We start from the raw sequence: 18144 nt of genomic DNA on the forward strand, positions 1-18144 counted from the left end.
CCACAGTGATTTAATGACAAATAGCACATGGATCAAAAACATACCAACACATTTATATATCTTGCAAACACAAAAGCCAGTATTGGGGTCTCCACATTAGACTTTATTTGGACTTCATGTAAACAGATTTCTTTCATTTATACTTCTTTGTCAATGCATGTGTAATTAACTACAGCATGTGTCTGTTTGCATATGTGTGTGTGACTCCTGTGTGGAGTGTTTGGCCATTTATGTGCGATATTTTTCTCCCTGGAGAAGATATGTCTGCATGTATTTATCCCCTGAACAAACTCCAGTAGTTACAGCATAACATGATGTAATAAAGTTTTTAGAACCACTCAGATGGCTTTATTTCTAACTTAGCACCTTTAATGTAAATACTGACTGTGTAAAGACAGACTGAAAGAGGCGGGGGGGGGGGGGGGGGGGGGGAGCGAGCAAGAACTCAAAATAAATCAAAACAGTACACAATACAAACAAAATAAAGCCTACAATTTGTTTCGTACACATTCAGTAATCACACACCTCTCCTCTGGGATACATCCGAGTGTCTTTGGTTGGAAGTGCTGACTGACCATAGATTTAGAATGAATAGAACAATCAAGTTACAAATTATTTTGCATAAGGTGTTGTGGTGTGTGTGTGTGTGTGTGTGTGTGTGTGTGTGTGTGTGTGTGTGTGTGTGTGTGTGTGTGTGTGTGTGTGTGTGCGTGCGCATTTGCCAACTGGTCCTATGTGGATTGTTTTGGCTGTGGTAAATGAATCTTTGCCCCTGACAACTGGATACATGGCGGTCTCAGTGCCTCATATCCAGTAATGCTAAAGATCACAGAGGCTAGCTGATGCGTCTGTGTGTGTTTATGTGTACGCTGAAGGGGGCTGGCCCTCCTTTCATTCTGTGGATTCTAATTCTATGGTGTAGAGCATTACAGTTTCTCACTAGCATATCCAGCGGACAAAGCGCTCAAAGAATGCGGGCTTGTTCAGCATGGTGTAATCATCTCCTCTAAAGATGGCCGACATGTCCCCTAGCGACACCTTCCGCAGCACCTCTTCATCTGTGTCTGTTCCTATGGCGATCACCGTGGGAACACCTTCTGCTCGCCTCATGGCGGTCACGCCCTCGTCCAGCTGCTCGCTGGCTGTGATGCCATCGGTGATGAACACGAAGGCCAGCTCAGCGTTACGACGAGCCAAGCGTTCTCCCTGCTGGAAACACAACATCCAGGGTTAAGGGAGTACACTTTTTTGCTTTCTTGACAAGAGTTAGGTGAGAGGATCGATACCATTCTCCACCATCTGTGTGTTGATATGGAGCTCGAACCAGGCGGTAATTAACTTAATAGCTAACAGCTAGCTGATGTAGTTTTGTCAGAACATAAAGACTTTTTTGCCAAATTGAGGAAGTCTTTTTCTAATGCAATACTTCAAAATGAAACATGATTGCTGTTATTTCTGTTTGTGCACAGATGAAACAAATGAGATACAATGTGTTAATTTTGAAGTGTTATTAAGAATATTTTTGAGTTTCCAATCGTTATGCTTAACCAAGCTAATCACCTCCTGGCTCCAGGCCTGTGCTTAAGGGAAAAGTTTGATGTTCTGGGATACATGCTTATTTGATATCTTGATGAGAATGAAATAAGAAGGTAGATACCACTATCATACCTGTGCGGTATGACTATCATACATATGAGGGTACAGCTAGCGGGCGATTAACTTAAACTTAGCTTGGCTCTTAAGGACTGCAAACAGGGAAAAACAAGTAGGCTGACTCTGAGAAAAGGTAAAACCTCTTCTAACTAACACGCACAACATTAATATTTAGGAAATATAGTGTGAAAAGTTGCAATTTTCAAGGGGTTATATGATGAATTCATTCTTGGCTGCTCACAGTGAGTTCTTGGAGTCTTGTCGTCACCTTGAGGTTGCCTGGCAAGCAGCAGAGACTCCAGGAAGTCACTATATCTGGCCAATAAACAATCCTCCGACATACGCCCCAACTGTAAAACCACAGCCTATCAATTTCATGCTTCAGTTATTGTACACATTAAACAAAAAAATGCTACATGTTAAATAGTAAACTTGAGAGCCAGGCTAGCTTTGTCTTCCTGTTTCCAGTCTTTATGCAAAGATGAGCTAATATAGCTTCATATAGACATAAGAGAGGTATTCAATTTTCCAAAAATGTTGAGCTATTCCTTTCCAGGTTACCTGCCTACAAATTCAAGTGGTTGTTTATACCTGTGGATTCACCACATTGTTGACAGCATGGATGATAGCGCTGCCCAGAGCAGAAGAGGAGTCCATGTAGGTCACTCTTGCCAGTGAATCAGAGATGACTGTGAGGTCGTGTGTCAGAGGGAACTCCACCCTGTGTTCTGTAGAGCTGCCGTACTGCAGCAGAGCCAGGCGGGCATTCCTCTCGTCCGTCTTTCCACTGGCCAGGTTGAGGCGGCGAGCCACGTTCTCAATAAACTCTTTGGCCCTGCGGTGGTTCTCCAGGCCCATCCTCTCAGAACCATCCAGCAGGAACACCACATCCACTGGCCGCTGAACACAGCTAGCCACAGCAGGCTCTGGAACAGACACACATAAAGTTTGCAATCAAATGAGGTGTCCAGAGAGCTACAGCTAGAACACAGATGATCAGAGGCCAAAGCCAGCAAAGATATACTGCGACATGGTGGGCTTCCATACATGCTAGTTGCCGTCCAGCTGTCACCTAAAAATTCTCAGGTCAGACGTGACCTCACAAGAAAGGACTTCTTTAGTTAGCGCTACAATTTTATTATCTTGAGACAACATTATAAACACATGAATACATACGCAACAACATAGTTCACATCAACATGTTGCAGTCACAGAGCTAATATGATACCATGACATCTGGTTAAAAGCCGCTTTCCAGTCATTTTCCTGTAGTCATCCTACTTTACAAGCCAAGCCACATGCAAAAAAAAACATGCACCAATCAAGGACATAACATACAATAGTTCCTTCACTGTCAGCGCCAAGTCCATAAACCAAACATCCACATCTGTCAACTTCTGACTCATATACAGTATACTGTGGCATGTGTAAAACCAGATATTTTCCTCATGTCACGGCCTTTTCACCAACTAGTTCCCAGAGCACATTAAAGGCTGTAACCATGGATATGTGCAAAACAGCAAAAGAAATGTCATCAGAGTGATTCTGCGAGCATGTGATTCACAGTGGAAATGAGGACTCATCAAAGAGCCACTGTACACTACACGGGAGCAACATGAATGGCTCTACAGACCAATCTGCCTCCAACAAATGGATGACATCTGCTTTCCAAGTGAACGGAAAACGTTCCTCCTCTAAGGTGGAAGAAATGACACCAATCATATGTCTAACAGAAACAGCTCCATGTACGTTAAGTCTGAAATATCCAATGAGGAGAGGGAGCATCATGAATCTACATTTTGAATTGAGTCATATACAGCAACTGTACATAAGGCTGCTCTGAAACATTCACACAGGACCAGCTTTGTATCATGCTTCTTTTGCATCAGCCCAGGTGTATATTGCACCCGTAAAGTAAAAAAAAAAAATGCCCACAGGTTTAATAAACTCTATTCTAGGTCCAGCAATAAGCTTATTAGTTATTGGCGTCCACAATGGCGAGGTAGCATGGTTAGCATATTAGCATATTAGCAGAGTCCTAAGGCTTTCTCTGGGTCTCCCATAATGTCTCCATAGACATATTTGAAGGAATCGATGAACAGCTGGGTCCACTGCTGCCTGTCCTCTCCCTGGGCGAGCTTGGCTCTCTGGGCTGTGTACGCCATGGTTGCAACGCCAACCCCATACTGCTGCTCGTTCAGGCCGTTCAGCAGACTGGCCACACCCTCCAAAGAGGTGGGGACCAATGAGGGGCTGCCTTCCTCGGCCAGTGGCTTCCAGGGGGGAGGGGCTTGGCCCGCAGTGACGCCCCCTCCTGAAACAAGTGGGCGGAATAACATTGTGGGCGGGGTCCCACAGATACGACGCAGCAACACAGCCAGCAAAGATGCTGGAGGTACACCGAGTTGCACTAAATTGCAAGTTTGGTTGTGTGTTGACCTTACTGAACATCACACAACTGTGTAAAAAGACATATGACGTCAGTTTAAGCCACAACATGTCTAGTCCTTAACATAGCTCGAAGGCGTCAGTATGCTTCAAACAAACTAGTTGGTACCAAGTGTTGCCTTAACATGTCGAAGTGTTAATACCTGTTCTGAATGACCAAGGCGGGGCGAAAAGGCTGCTGATGTTTTGAATCAAACAAACGCTGACACTAGTGCGCACGACGGAAGAGGGTGTGTAAGGATTGAAAAAAGGATTGTCCATTTCAGAAAGATACAAAAATGTACACATCTCTCTGAAATCCAATGCTGTTTGACTAACAATCATTTCCTTTGGAGCATATTGACGCCTTAGTAATGGTGGTTACCCAGGCCTAAATTCTGAAATTTTAGAAGAGAACAAAGTGATAAGTAATATTTCAAAATTTTTACCTGATTTACAAGGGAGATCAGGGCATACGATGATAGGATCTAAAGCAAGGATAAAGGCAGAGTGTCAGAGAAAAATGACAAAAAACACAACTTGACGACATGAACATATTGTACATAATGTGTGTTTCTGTGATTAGCGTACCTGGACAGAGGACGGTTTCAATCTTGTCGATGAACTCCTCAGCCACCAAATCTGCAAAGCGCCTCATGCCCAGCACCCTACCATCCTTCTGGCAAGCAATGCTCTTCAGACTCTCATTCTCCTCAATCTGGTCGAACATGTCTCCAATACCGATGGCGCTCACATCAACACTGGGATCACTGCTCATATGCACCAGTACACAAAAATACAAACAATGAGACAAAGCTTTTTTCCTCTCCACAAATGCTTATTCTAAATCTCAAAATGCAGCCCCAGCATCAGGCACCTGCACAGGTAGGTGAGCAGAGAGTCGTCATCTCTGGGGTCGAAGCGTCCGTCAGTGATGACAACTACAGTGACGTTGGCTTTGGATCTGCGGCTGTCCCTGATCAGGTTGTCGTAGGCATACTTCAGAGCGGATGGAGTCCATGTTCCTCCAGCGATCCACTCCAGTCGCTTCACTGCATCCTGAATAATGAGAGATCAACATGTGAGAGACGTATAATACGATGAAGTGGCATGTGATGGGATCTCTGTAGTGAGTGTGGACATAGAGGTAGGCACACAGAGGTAAAATTAGCATTCAGTCTTTAACACATACTGTATCCATAAAACTTAAACTCATTAATACAGGCTTCAGATAGACCAAATGAGTATTTAAGTTAGCGGGACAGTCTATGTATGTGACTCAAAATAAACCACAGTGCCCATGTTCATGATCATGAAGGAACATGTCACCCAGTAGAACGGTATCACTCACTGTGCTTTTAATGGTTTGTTGACAATAAAGGAGCTCCATGGCACAAAGGAATAAGCCATACAGTATGTAGCTTTCACTACGTTAGCAAGACTTTTTCGTCTTTTCATGTTTTTTTTATGTAGTGCAAAGTAATGATTAGTGCCAGGTGGACCTACCATCTGTTGCATCCCAGATTATATGTACAACATTGGTAAATGTCAGAAATAAAGTGAGGGGAACATGTACACATATGCAACTGTGATGATTCCCATCTGCCTTATGTGTGCAGCACACTTGATCTGACAGCAGAACAGCTTTGATTAATTCAGAAACATCTGGACGAAAGAGACAAAAGAACAGTCTCCGCTGCACTCTAAAAATAGACATCAAAACTGTATGCAAAGATGTTTGTGTCTGTGTGCGAGACCTTGAAAGCAGACAGTGAATCAATCTTGGGGTCATCAAGTCGGATGGCCTGGAAGGTTCCACTGTGACTGTACTGAACAACTCCAACTCTTGTGCCTGGGAACACAAGCAACTGCATTAATACAAAGCTGTTTTTGTTTTTTGACATTGTGCGATCTAATTCTGAAGTCATTTAAAAAGCAAGGGAACCTGTGCCTGAACAAATGCACGTATACCTGTATCTGACTGGGGGTCTTTGGCAAGGGATCCCAGCCTGTTGATGGTGTTGATAACAAAGTTCTTCTCCAGGGTGAAGTTAGTCAGACCCACTGACTCTGAACTGTCGATCACAAACACAATGTCCAGGGCTCCACAGCGTTTCTCACAGTCTGCAGACAAAAACACAAACAGTGACAATCTGACAGAGCATTTTCAGATCATGAATGGCAGCACAGGGGTAACTAAACTCACCACAGCAGCCACATGTTTCCCTGATGTAGTTCATGACATCACATTCCTGCAGGAAGCAACATTTCATTTCATATCATAATATCCATCAAATCCTCTGTGTGTTCCTGTTGATGTGCTAGTGATATCAGAGTGGTTACATGTACTTACAGTGAGGCCAGGATCTCCCTCAGGTCCAGGATCTCCCTGTAGAGGAAGAAAGCACAATATCACATCCTGCCTCGCAGCTCATTCTGGTTTTAGACTGCTAGCAGATAATTCTAATTGGTAACAAGTAAACATATGAAAAAATCAACTTAGGTTGGCTTTTCCTGGCTGGATTGAACTGGATGATTGCTTCATCTGCACTATGTCAGTGACTAGGAAAAGGAAAGTCTGTGGGTTTTCCCTGATGGACAGTGCAGTTCATGTACTGTATACTTACATCACGCCCAAGCTCTCCTCTTGGTCCTCTAAGGCCAGGTTCACCCTGTGGTCCTGGCTCACCCTGTTACAGGCAGAAAAATTAGAATTGTATAACTGCACCATACAGACCTTTCGATCCAGTGACAACATACATCCAACTATGTGGAGTTACTCACTGGGTCTCCCGGAGTTCCTTTAGTTCCAGGCTCACCCTTTTGACCACAGTCTCCTCTGCTGCCACGTGGTCCACGATTGCCCTTCTCTCCTCTCTCACCCTGTACAACAGCAGAGGAAAGCTTTGTCAGTCGAGTGTGTCACTTCAGATAGCAAATGCGAGGAGACAGAGTGCATGTGTGTTTTACCGATGGTCCTCTTGACCCGGGATAGCTAAAGCCAGGTCTTCCAGGGTCTCCCTGGAGACAGAAGACATGGTCAGGACAAAGAACTGTGGCTGCATACCCAAAAACACATGCTAACTTACTAACACATGCCCAGTGATACATACCTTCGGGCCAACCTGTCCAGGGTCTCCTCTTGGTCCAGCATCACCAGGGTCACCTCTGGTACCCTATAGCATAAACAGTGTTAATGTAAGTTACATGAGGTAATGTGTCTCTGAGTTACTTTTTCATATGATGCCCAAATGTGACTTTTAACCTACATTTCTCCCAGAGTCTCCTGGTGAGCCAGGTGGTCCCCTGGGACCTGGCAGACCGTTGTCTCCCTATTCAGAGAAGAGAAAGTTGACAAGTGGTGCAACAAAAGGGGATACATTAAAAAGTTCAAGACTGTATGTTATGAACATACACAGATCAGATAACATGGCTCTTTTCACCTTTGTTCCTTTGTTTCCTGATTCACCTGGAAGTCCTCTCAAACCCTCTGGCCCCATTTCACCCTGAAACATAAAATCAGTGCTGAGGCCCCTAGTGGTGGAATAATGCATCTCAATGAATGAAAAAATTTGAGCCGAGATCAAAAGTTCATCACACAGAAATGTTTCACAGTGTACGTTAACTCATACCTTGTCTCCCTTAATTCCATTTGGCCCTTGACTACCCTTTAGCCCATAGTCTCCTCTTCTCCCCTAGAACACAAGACCAGTTAGAAAACTGACACAAAGTGAATACATGCATGAAGGGAAACATTAGATTATGTGTAATTCTTACCAGCTCGCCTTTGGCTCCAGGAGCTCCAGGGGTTCCCTAAGAAAAACAACACATGGGTGAGCTACATGACGCATGAAATGAGTGTGTTTGAATGTATTTCTCTCTGTGGGGATGAGCCTTACTGGGTTTCCTTTCAGTCCAGGGATGCCAGGTGATCCAGAACCCCCCCTCTCTCCCTGTGGAAGAAGCATCAGAGTTTAACCTTTCACCTCCACCATTTAAAGGACCAGTGTGGAAGATTTAGGCAGATCTAATGGCAGAAAATGAATGTAATGATCATAAGCTGGATTTCATTGGTGTATATAATCACCTGAAATCAAGAATCATTGTTGTTGTTTTTGTTAGCTTAGAATGAACTCTTTGTATTTACAGAAGGAGTGAATCCTCTTCCACAGAATCCACCATGTTGGACTGCCACGTATCTATAGTGGCTAAGTTACAAGTTTCGCAGCCACCATAGGTCTTCCTACACGCTTGGAAAGAGAGGAGTGCGGTGTGGGGTATTCAGTAAGTTGCAATCTGCAACCTCACCAGTAGATGCCACTAATTCCCACACACTGGTTCTTTAACATGACCTCAGACATAGTATCTGTCCCTGTGAAGAGCACCTATCCCTGTCTCTGTGGTCAGGTTTACCTTTGGTCCAGCCTCTCCAGGTGGGCCGGAAGGACCAGGTCTTCCAGGACGACCGGAATCACCCTGAAGACAGCATGCACACACAGACAATCAGGCAGAATTAACCACAGGTTGGATGGGTGATGGATTCAGTTTTACATAAAGGTGAGGTCATATACCTTCTCTCCGTCAGTTCCAGGGGGACCGCGTTCCCCGACGTCTCCAGGGTGACCATCAGGACCCTGCAAATGCATCAGTCTCACACCATAAATAGGCCACAACACAAAATAATATGGATGTATTAAGTGTTTTAAATCATGCTGAACACCATACTCTGTCGCCTGGGTCTCCTTTACAGCCGGGAGCGCCGATCCGTCCAATTTTCCCCTATGAAGATGAAGACAACGGAGATAAAATAGCATTACAAAAGAATCTTAAAAGCTTTACTTCAAAATCAGACAGCCACAATTTGAACTTTTCAGAATACAATCAGATTTCATTCTACGTGGCATTTTGTTCCCTGAATTGCACAGTGAAACTTGGCTCTTAAAATTCAGGACCTACCTTCTGTCCATCTGTCCCATTGCGTCCTGGGATGCCAGCCACACCCTAACAACAAAGACAAGACAATATCCAATGAGAAAGATCAATTGCTTGATAAAATGAATGATTATTAACAGATATGGTTATGAAATAAATCATAAATAGAAAAAAAGTCCTACCTTTTTCCCCTGAGCGCCTATTTCTCCCTGTGGGCAGACAGAGGATAAACAGACATTTTATGTACGATCATTATTATTATTCATCCGCAAACCCAGAAATGTATTCGAAATTTCCTGATTTAAGGCAGTTTTAAATCATGCATTGATGAACTTGATCCACACAAAAGGGAAGTGATGCCTCACCTTCTCGCCTTTAAGACCTGGTTCTCCCTACAGAGAGAGAGAAAAGGGAGAAGAACAAAATGTGTAAAACAACTCAGACAAAATTCACGTCATAGATCACTGTAGAGAACAGTGAGCAATGGCTAGGTCCAATTATAGTTTCTTACTTTGATACCGGGCTGACCGATGGGACCCTCAATACCAGGGTCTCCTGGGCGTCCTCTTTGTCCTTTGAGACCTGGATCACCGTTGTCTCCTTTAGCTCCCTGCAGCCAACGAGTTAAAAGGAGAAAATATCTATGTGGAGAAAAGTGACTAGTGTGCAAATTCTGTTAATCTGTGTGCGTCTGTGTGTGTGCGTGCGTGCATGTGTGTGTGTGTGTGTGTGTGTGTGTGTGTGTGTGTGTGTGTGTGCGTGTGTGTGCGCGTGTGTTGCTCACTTTTTGTCCTCTGTGGCCCTTGGGACCGGGAGGCCCAGGTGTCTCCAGGCAGGACACACTGTAACACTGTGTTATGCAGGAAATTAAGACAGACAGTCAGTGCTGATCCAGTCTGAAACATTAATCTTCTTAATATCTCTGATTATGACATCTGTGTGCATTCTTACCTCTACATAGGCCAAATGTTTCTGCAAAGACAAGAGAAACAAGGTGTGAATAGAAGAAGCATTGATTGTGTTTCATCTTTCTATGTGTGTACCATGTATTCCTTATGTTGTGGGGACATAAATCTGTCCATCCAGTCACATTGTAGGATGGACAGATCCAAGTCCCAACAATGTAAGTCATTAGATTTTAGAATGAAGACTGGTGTTAAGGTTAGGGTTATGTATACACGACTGTGTGTGTGCGTGTTACCATTGTCTTGATGATGCGGTCAATGGTGTCCGTGTGTATGATGGCTCTGCCCTGGCTCAGATCCACGGCCATGAATTCCTGCCTGTATACTGTCGCTGGAGAGTTGGCGATCTCCCTCAGCCCTGTCTCTTCAACGTTCTTGGATGCCGCCACGACAAACATCCTGATGCCCTCATCACGAGCCCTCTCCGCTGCCACTTTGATGCCCCCGCAAGGGTTTCCAGTGACGTGGCCGTCGGTGATGACCACGGCAAATCGGAGGGCCTTGGGGTAGGAGGGAGAGCGCAGCATTTCCTGGGTCATGTTGGTGAGGGCGCAGTCGATGTAGGTGCCCTTACCCAGGTAACGGATTCCACTGACTCCCTGGAAACAGTGTCAAGTGTGACTTGTTAAGGCTACCAATCAGGAAAAGCAAGACAGTGCAGCCAAAGATATCAGGTTCACTGTATGGTCATCAGTTGGTGGTAATTTTATTGAATGATCATTACCTCTAAAGCTCAATAATGTTTAATCCATACAAAAAGAAAAAACAGTTCCTTGCTGTACAGAAGTTATGCGCTTTTTGGCTGGGACCAGTTGCCGGGTGACCAGCGAAGACTCCCAGTCCAGATAACTGCCACATAACACACTTGGTTTTGTTTCATTTTTTACACGTTAGTTTTTGTATGAACTAAACAAATGAAATATAATATGTTAAGGAAGCTTTAGAGGTGCCTGTAGACAGATTTTGTTACATTTGGACTCATCCTTCTCCCTGTTTCCAGTCTTTCTGCTAAGCTAAGCTAACTGGCTGCTGGCTTTATATTCAAAAGACAGACATGAGTGATATTGATCTTCTCATCTAATACGCATACTTTGAAAATGAAAAAAAAAAATCTCCCAAAATGACAGACTCTTCTTTTACTGAATAAAAATTGAATTTTATTCTAATTTCGCTGACGCACCGTGATGAAATCTGCCTTTGATCCGATGCGACTGAACACCCTCTGCTCTTGGGAGAAGTGCAGTCCACCGATGTTCCAGTTGATCCTCACAGCACCTCTGAATTCAGCATCTTCTAAACGCTGCACGAACTGCTTTGCAAAGTCCTACAGGAAGACACAACATGTTGCACACCATGGTTAGTGCAGCCTACTTGGTCAACTGTCATTTGGAAATGATGACACTCTTAAGTGGAATTCTTTTGTATTGAGGTTTTTAAGTAATAACACTGAAGATGAACGAGGAACCTTGATGCTCTCCACAAGTGCTCCAGGGGGTGGCTCCTGCAGGGCGATGGTCTCAGATGTGTCTATGGTGAAGTACACGTCTATGGGACATTCATTCTTCCCTGGAGGGAGGACACACATGAACACATATAAAACCTCCATAGAAAATTACGACGCATTTAAATCAGCAGGAGGAAATGTTCTATGTTATATCACTAAACCTGTGTTAACATATTGACATGACAGTTTACTGTGGCTGTGAAGCAGCCCGGCTTCAGTTTCATGGCACTCACTGCTGCACTCTGGCTGGCCGTGAGTCAAGGCTCCAAAGAGAAGACAGAGCACGATGACCTCTGTCCCCAGCATCTTCCCCCTCTCCTGTCTGACACATTGAGACAGAGGACACACAAGTGAGCCAACAATCTCTTTATTTCTCACTTTATCTCTCAAAATCAGTCAAGCAAAAACATAACTTGTGAAAAATAAAAAGACAGAAAATACAGAAAAAAGACTGAACCTGGAAATATGCCTGTGACCATTTTAAGGACTTAATCAAGAAACTATGTGCTTATTTAAAAAAAGAAAAAAAAACAGCACTATAACCTTTTACTGTGGTGTAATCTACTAATATAAAAATTTCTAATCATTCCACAGGCCGTATGCTCGTTGTCAAGCAGAGTTAGTTCACCGCTACAGAATTAACCCACAAAATAGCTTAACACTGTGTGAAGGCCAGTCTACTGACTGTTGCTTGGGGATCAAAATGGCTGCCACGGCGTTATGTAATAAGTTTGAAAGCATGACATGAGGTGAGCTTTTTCGTTCTTTCTTCTTTCTTGTGTTTTATGGTGGAAATGGAAAGAACAGATGCTAGAAGAAGTGACCGATCTCAGCTTAGGCTGACATTTGCCTCATTATGGTTTATTCAGGTAGCAACCTGGACTCAGGGCTTAACATGTGGCCAATCTACGTCCATAACTAAAGGAAGGTCATTTGGATCCACTCAGTCTATACAGGTTTTCAAAGGACTCACTGGTTGACCAAACCACACTTCTAAGTCCAAGGCTAAAAATGGAACTAATTATCTTATCTAAACAGAGCACCTCAATTCTTGAGTCAAAGTCAAAGAAAAATTCTGCAAACATTGCCGTGTACTTTGCAACAGAGAACAGGGTGCTGATTGGATGGAGGAAAGCTCACATTACGGTTTTAAAGTATAACATTTCACAAGGCCTCAGTCTCTGCTCTCCACAGCTTTTCTTTTCCCTGGTAGTGAACCTGGGTTCACTGGCTGTCATGGCTGGATTAACCCATTAGGGGGCGCTTGCATTTTGAGCCTCATTTGTAATTTGATGAAAGACAAATTCATTTAGGAATATGCAGCATGTAAATTTTGACAAGACAGGTAACCATGCAGGCTGTGCCCTTACTATCGTAGCTACAGTCAAGAAAAAATCTGCTTTCAATGAAATTACCATAAACCAACCAACTACCACACATTTGATATGAGGCCTTCAGGGACCCTGAGTGCTTGCTTTGGGTGCTGCTCTTACATCCAGTAAACACTATGTCTGAAAACTAGTACAAACATACCAACAAAGCCTGCAGTTACACTAGTGTTTATGCATTATCTACATCAATGCCACAGATCTCAATGCAGCAAGTGTCCATCACAGGACCAGCCAACACCTGTCCACTGTAGCACACTGTGAAAATATGCACCTTCACAATGAAAAACAAAAGGGAAATATATATATAGCTTCCCTTACAAATGAAATTTTTATAGGAAAATGTCATCCTACCAGTTGACTTCTGCTTTTTTTCAAGATAGTCAAAATAGTCGTCTCGTACCTGCTGGCAGCTTTTTTTTATCCAGTTACACTGAGGGAAACTATATTTTCAAACTCTTTTTAGGCCTTCTTAAAAACAATTTCAGTGCACATAATCCAGCATAGTCAGCCACGCTTTGCTGTCGCTCCCTCTAGCGGACAGACAGCTGGGAGCCGCGGAGGAGTCGCTCCTGCAGATGTTCCCACTCCTCTACCTCTCTCGGGCCGGGGGACTGAGTAAGTGAGTGCGAGTCTCTCAGCTTTTCATCACTGCACAGGTGAAAATCGTGCAAAACAATATATAGCTACAACAGCACGATTGATAATGCCCATCCTCTACCTGGGTTTTTTTCTCGAGCAATACAATTTGTGGATTTTGCGTAGTAAAAATATGTTCGCGCAGAAATTTGGTTTTGCTGAGAAAATGCGCTCGTTTTTGCTGTGAGAGTCATTTCTAAGACATGCAAAGGGACAGAGAGACAGAGGCAGAGACACACAAGGGGAAAGAGGGAGATAGAGAGACGCGCAGAGGAATTGGTGCATTGTTGTGCGTAAAAGTACTGCTTACCCGAACTCTTTCCAACAACTTCAAAACTTCGGGAGCGGCTGATCCTCTGTTGATTATCTCCTCATCTCAGCAGAAAGGAACGCCGAGAGAGAAACGGGGGATACGGGAGCAAGAAAATGGGAAATAAAGCCTTGGATGCGCGTTTACTTCCCACAGAAGAGCCGTCCGTTCGCTCTCCTGTCCCGGTCCAGCCCCAGCGACAAGCCCTGAGCCCTCCTCCTGAGCGCGCACGGCGCACCCCAGCAGTGGGCGCTGCTGTCCGCTTGGAGGCGCCATGGCTCCGCAGGAACTCGTGTGTGCGCGCGCGTGTACCGGTGACTTATTGTACCAGTTTTATAGCCATTCACCAGTAAAATAAGATGCCAACGCGCAGCTGGAGTTTTGAACGACCCCCCCTCCCTCACTCCGAATGGCCTTAAACTCCACAGATTGTAATGCCTGTTTAGTATCAGAAGATATGACAATTTTATAGATGTGGTCCTCAGCGGAACACATGGCGGAACCCTGGGGACAGTAAGAGCTTTCATGTCCCAGAGACAGAACATTCAGGAGGTTTTGACTGTTAATCTCACACATGTGGTGAGTCAGAATGAAATGCAACAGGATAAAGAGCAGACTTAAGTCCCCCATACTCATAAACACACACTATGGGCTGTCTCTTGTGTCTGGTGGTCTGGTTACAATTAGTAGGCCGAGTAAGAGCAGTTTATACTTGGTGTAAACACTGACAGACTGTCCGAGCCTGCTCACCATGTTTATACCCATAGGTGCTTCAGCTGCCCCTTTGCCTATTTGCATGTGTTGAAGTGTTGGTGGACATGGTGGGAGGTCTCTCCTTCAGAGGATTTACCATGTCTGCACACATCTGCACAGACACTTACAGCTACACTCTGCAAAACATGCTTCTTTTCATTTGGTCGTTGCTGATCATGCGTTGGCTGCATCAACACTTGAACATGTCAGTGCTTGAATTTTCTGATTTGGCCTGCAGAGCTGCCAATGCATTAACCAGAAACCCTGCCACTAATGTTTTATCCAGGCTAGAACACAGGAACAGGACATGTCAGGAACAGGGTTTTAGATCCGTTACATGATAGGCTGTCAGTTTGGAGAGGGAGATGCAGAGGTGGCGTGGGTCAGCTGAGTATGGGAGGTGCTGGTGTGACATGAGAGAGAGATTAGAACCCATATGTTTAAGAATATCACATCAAGGGTGCGTTTGGTTAAAGCTTACCAGTGAAATAGGGGACCTGGATCAGATCTCAGTCTTTAGACATTGTTGCTCTTGCACACATAGACACTTAACTTAGTCATTCATGCTGCTTAAATGGACTTTATCTGAATGTATAGCAAGCTACAATCAGTCTAGAATTGGTTGGATGTGACACAGCTGTCAGCATTTTGCCGTGATGACCAAGTGCAGACGAGAAAGAAAAGGAGGAGGAGGAAGAGGAGGAGGGGAAGGGCAGCTGCTGACCAGAGTTATTACTCTCTGAAACTCTTCTCTTGGCCAGGGAAGGGTTTTTCCCTTAAAAAGAGAAGAAGAGAGGAGTGAATGTGTGTATGTGCATGTGATGGAGATGTGGAGGTGGAGGGAGGTGGGGGTTTCTGGTCTCTTAAAAGTGTGACTCATAGAATAGGAATGACCTCCCTCCCGAATAAGAGTAAACCAGTCTCTGCCTCTCTCTCTCTCTCTCTCTCTCTCTCTCTCTCTCTCTCTCTCTCTCTCTCTCTCTCTCTGTCTCCCGCTTTCTCACACAGGCTCTCTCACTTTTTCATTTTTTCCCCCTTTATTTCTTTCACATGGACTAAAAGACCGTTTCAGTCTGGGGGGATTTCTGCATAATCAGTTCCAGAATCATAAAGAGCTCAACTCTCCCAGCATCGCTGTAACTTTTCTCCTGTTCCATGGAAATCATACAAGGAAAGACTCAATAGACTTTATATGCAAACATGCACAAAGACTAGTCTGCAATGGAAACATAAGAGCAAATCAGGCAAATGTAAACAAATGCAAATACATGTTCAGGGTATCTGCAGCGTGCACAGATAACAAAATGACAGCTTGACAGGTTATTTACAGCACTGTCTGGGCTGTCTGTGTACGTATGGGAGTAATACTGTTCTTCCAGATGTTTTCCAGTGCAGCTTCTGAATCTCTAATGCTCTGTTTAAGCAGGATATCACATTAAACTTATGATAAGCTAACATTTACTCCTCTTTTCCTTTGCTTCTTTTTGGAATCTTTTCCCTCCTTCTCTCCAGATGTGCACTCTGTTCAGACAAAGCAGCTGGAAGTCGTTACCTCAGTGCTTCATGCACACACGCATACACACACACACACACACACACACACACAAGGTCCCGCTCACATCATGCACACACATGGTCAAGCTGATGTGTGCAACTTATGTCACTAGTGAATTTCGGTGGAAAAAGGTTGCACTGAGGTCTGAGAGTAAGATGGAGGGTCCAATTGCTAAAGCCTCAGAAAACAGGAGGAAGGAGGAAATTGGGTTTCAGAAAAACTACAGAAGAGCCAAGACAAATTTCTGAGGAACAGTCCCCCATACACACACACAGCTGCATACACACCAGTCACACACATTTACATCCACGCATGCAGTAAATCATGCACAGAAATGTGCATCGCCATGCAAGTGGGCACACCCATGCACATGCACACAGACAAACAAACAAACACACACACACACACACACGCACACATGCAGGCAGGGACTCTGTGGAATTCTCTGATAAGTGCAGCTTTGGCTCCTGACATTAAAAAACTACTTTGACACAGGAAGAGATGTTTCAAACAGCCCAGACTAATACAGTGCGCGTATGTACATGCATGTACTCACACACACACACACACACACACACACACACACACACACACACACACACACACACACACACACACACACACACACACACACACACAAGAATGCATTCAGCAAAGATCAAACTGAGACAGTTCCACTGAAATTCTGCTGCAGTCTTAGCATGAAGATTTAATATAAAACATGTGTCTCTCTTTGAGCCGTAGAGAGGAAGGCAATTTAACATTTTCATGTCCGTGTACTACATACGCTATATTTTCTGTACACCCACTGATGATAGAGCAGCACACAACAAAAAATGTTCACAGAGATACACTTTGACCCCTGAATGAGCAATTCTTTTTTCTCTTGCCCCCTCTTCAACAGGTAGGTCAGAGGTCAGACTACCAGACTACCCCTGGACCTGATAGAGATGTGTTGCTCAAGGGCACCTTTGCAGGCAGCTACTTGCTGACACAGTGGGTTTGACTCTTTAAGGTCACTTTAAGTCTCTGCTGCACTCAAATGTGTCACAGAATTACTGTTTAGTTAAAGACAAAGAGCTTTTTTCACTTATTTTTGTGCATCTTTATTAGTGGCTATTGTAACATGTAAGTATAATACTACACACAATACATATAATATAGTATATTTAGCAAATTATTCTATATTACAATAAACTTATTATTATTACTATCATTATTTTCATTATACATTATACGACACTATGCTCGATACTTATGCTGAGCTATATTGCTGTACTATTTATTAGGTTATACTTTATCACTACATTTCACCGAACATTACACTTTATGTTCTATGCCATATTATATTTCACTATATGTAAGATAAGAGCCATTTTCACCGTGATCCTTCCTCATCCTTTCTCCCACTATCTTCACTGGGTCAAGGGGGCATCCCAGGACACCACTCAGTCTGTTCAGTCTCTCTCTATAAATAAATAGATAAATAAATAAATAAATATATATGCAGCTATATATGCAGCAGTACCAGTCAAAAGTTGGACACACCTTTTCATTCAATGGTTTTTCTTTATTTTTTTTATTTTCTAAATTGTAAATCAATACTGAAGACATCCAAACTACGAAGCAACACAAATGGAATTATGTAGTAAACAAAAAAGTGTTAAACAAGCCAGAATATGTTTTATATTTTCCATTCTTCAAAGTAGCCACCATTTGCTTTGATGGTAGCTTTGCACACTCTTGGCATGCTCTCTATCAACTTCATGAGGTAGTAACCTCGAACGGTTTCCAACAGTCTTGAAGGAGTTCCCAGGTGCTGAGCACTTGTTGGCTGCTTTGCCTTCAGTCTGCAGTCCAACTCATCCCAAACCATCTCAATTTGGTTTAGGTCAGGTGATTGTGGAGGCCAGGTCATCTGACGCAGCACTCCATCACTCTCTTTCTTGGTCAAATAGCCCTTGCATAGTCTGGAGGTGTGTTTGGGGTCATTGTCCTGTTGAAACAAATGATGGTCC

General features: G+C 43.8%; 1 protein-coding gene across 1 annotated transcript; it reads right to left on the reverse strand.

Annotated features, from left to right (window-relative positions):
• Window positions 1-419: 419 nt before the first annotated feature.
• col6a2 (collagen, type VI, alpha 2) lies at window positions 420-13997 on the reverse strand. The gene is made up of 32 exons (XM_070974860.1): window positions 13819-13997; window positions 11715-11803; window positions 11443-11543; window positions 11158-11301; window positions 10214-10576; window positions 9964-9984; window positions 9797-9862; window positions 9524-9622; window positions 9378-9404; window positions 9195-9221; window positions 9037-9081; window positions 8806-8859; window positions 8652-8714; window positions 8494-8556; window positions 7980-8033; window positions 7858-7893; window positions 7713-7775; window positions 7524-7586; window positions 7350-7412; window positions 7194-7256; window positions 7051-7101; window positions 6865-6963; window positions 6708-6770; window positions 6434-6469; window positions 6287-6332; window positions 6052-6204; window positions 5838-5932; window positions 4958-5139; window positions 4672-4850; window positions 4530-4568; window positions 2245-2579; window positions 420-1206 (listed from the first exon to the last, which is right to left on the reverse strand). Exons 2-32 carry the CDS (start codon window positions 11785-11787, stop codon window positions 940-942), a joined length of 3033 nt encoding a protein of 1010 aa, XP_070830961.1. The 5' UTR covers window positions 11788-11803; window positions 13819-13997; the 3' UTR covers window positions 420-939.
• Window positions 13998-18144: the final 4147 nt, after the last annotated feature.

This window comes from Chaetodon trifascialis, chromosome 11, assembly GCF_039877785.1.
Source record: "Chaetodon trifascialis isolate fChaTrf1 chromosome 11, fChaTrf1.hap1, whole genome shotgun sequence".
NCBI lineage: Eukaryota > Metazoa > Chordata > Actinopteri > Chaetodontiformes > Chaetodontidae > Chaetodon > Chaetodon trifascialis.

Excerpts from the sequence above, each read along its gene's own strand:
- col6a2 (XM_070974860.1), bottom strand. The coding sequence starts at position 11,787 with ATGCTGGGGACAGAGGTCATCGTGCTCTGTCTTCTCTTTGGAGCCTTG. Across the intron at positions 6,470-6,707 it reads GAGGAGAGCTTGGGCGTGAT|GGAGATCCTGGACCTGAGGG; the intron begins GTAAGTATACAG and ends CTTCCTCTACAG. Across the intron at positions 4,569-4,671 it reads TGAAACCGTCCTCTGTCCAG|ATCCTATCATCGTATGCCCT; the intron begins GTACGCTAATCA and ends TCCTTGCTTTAG.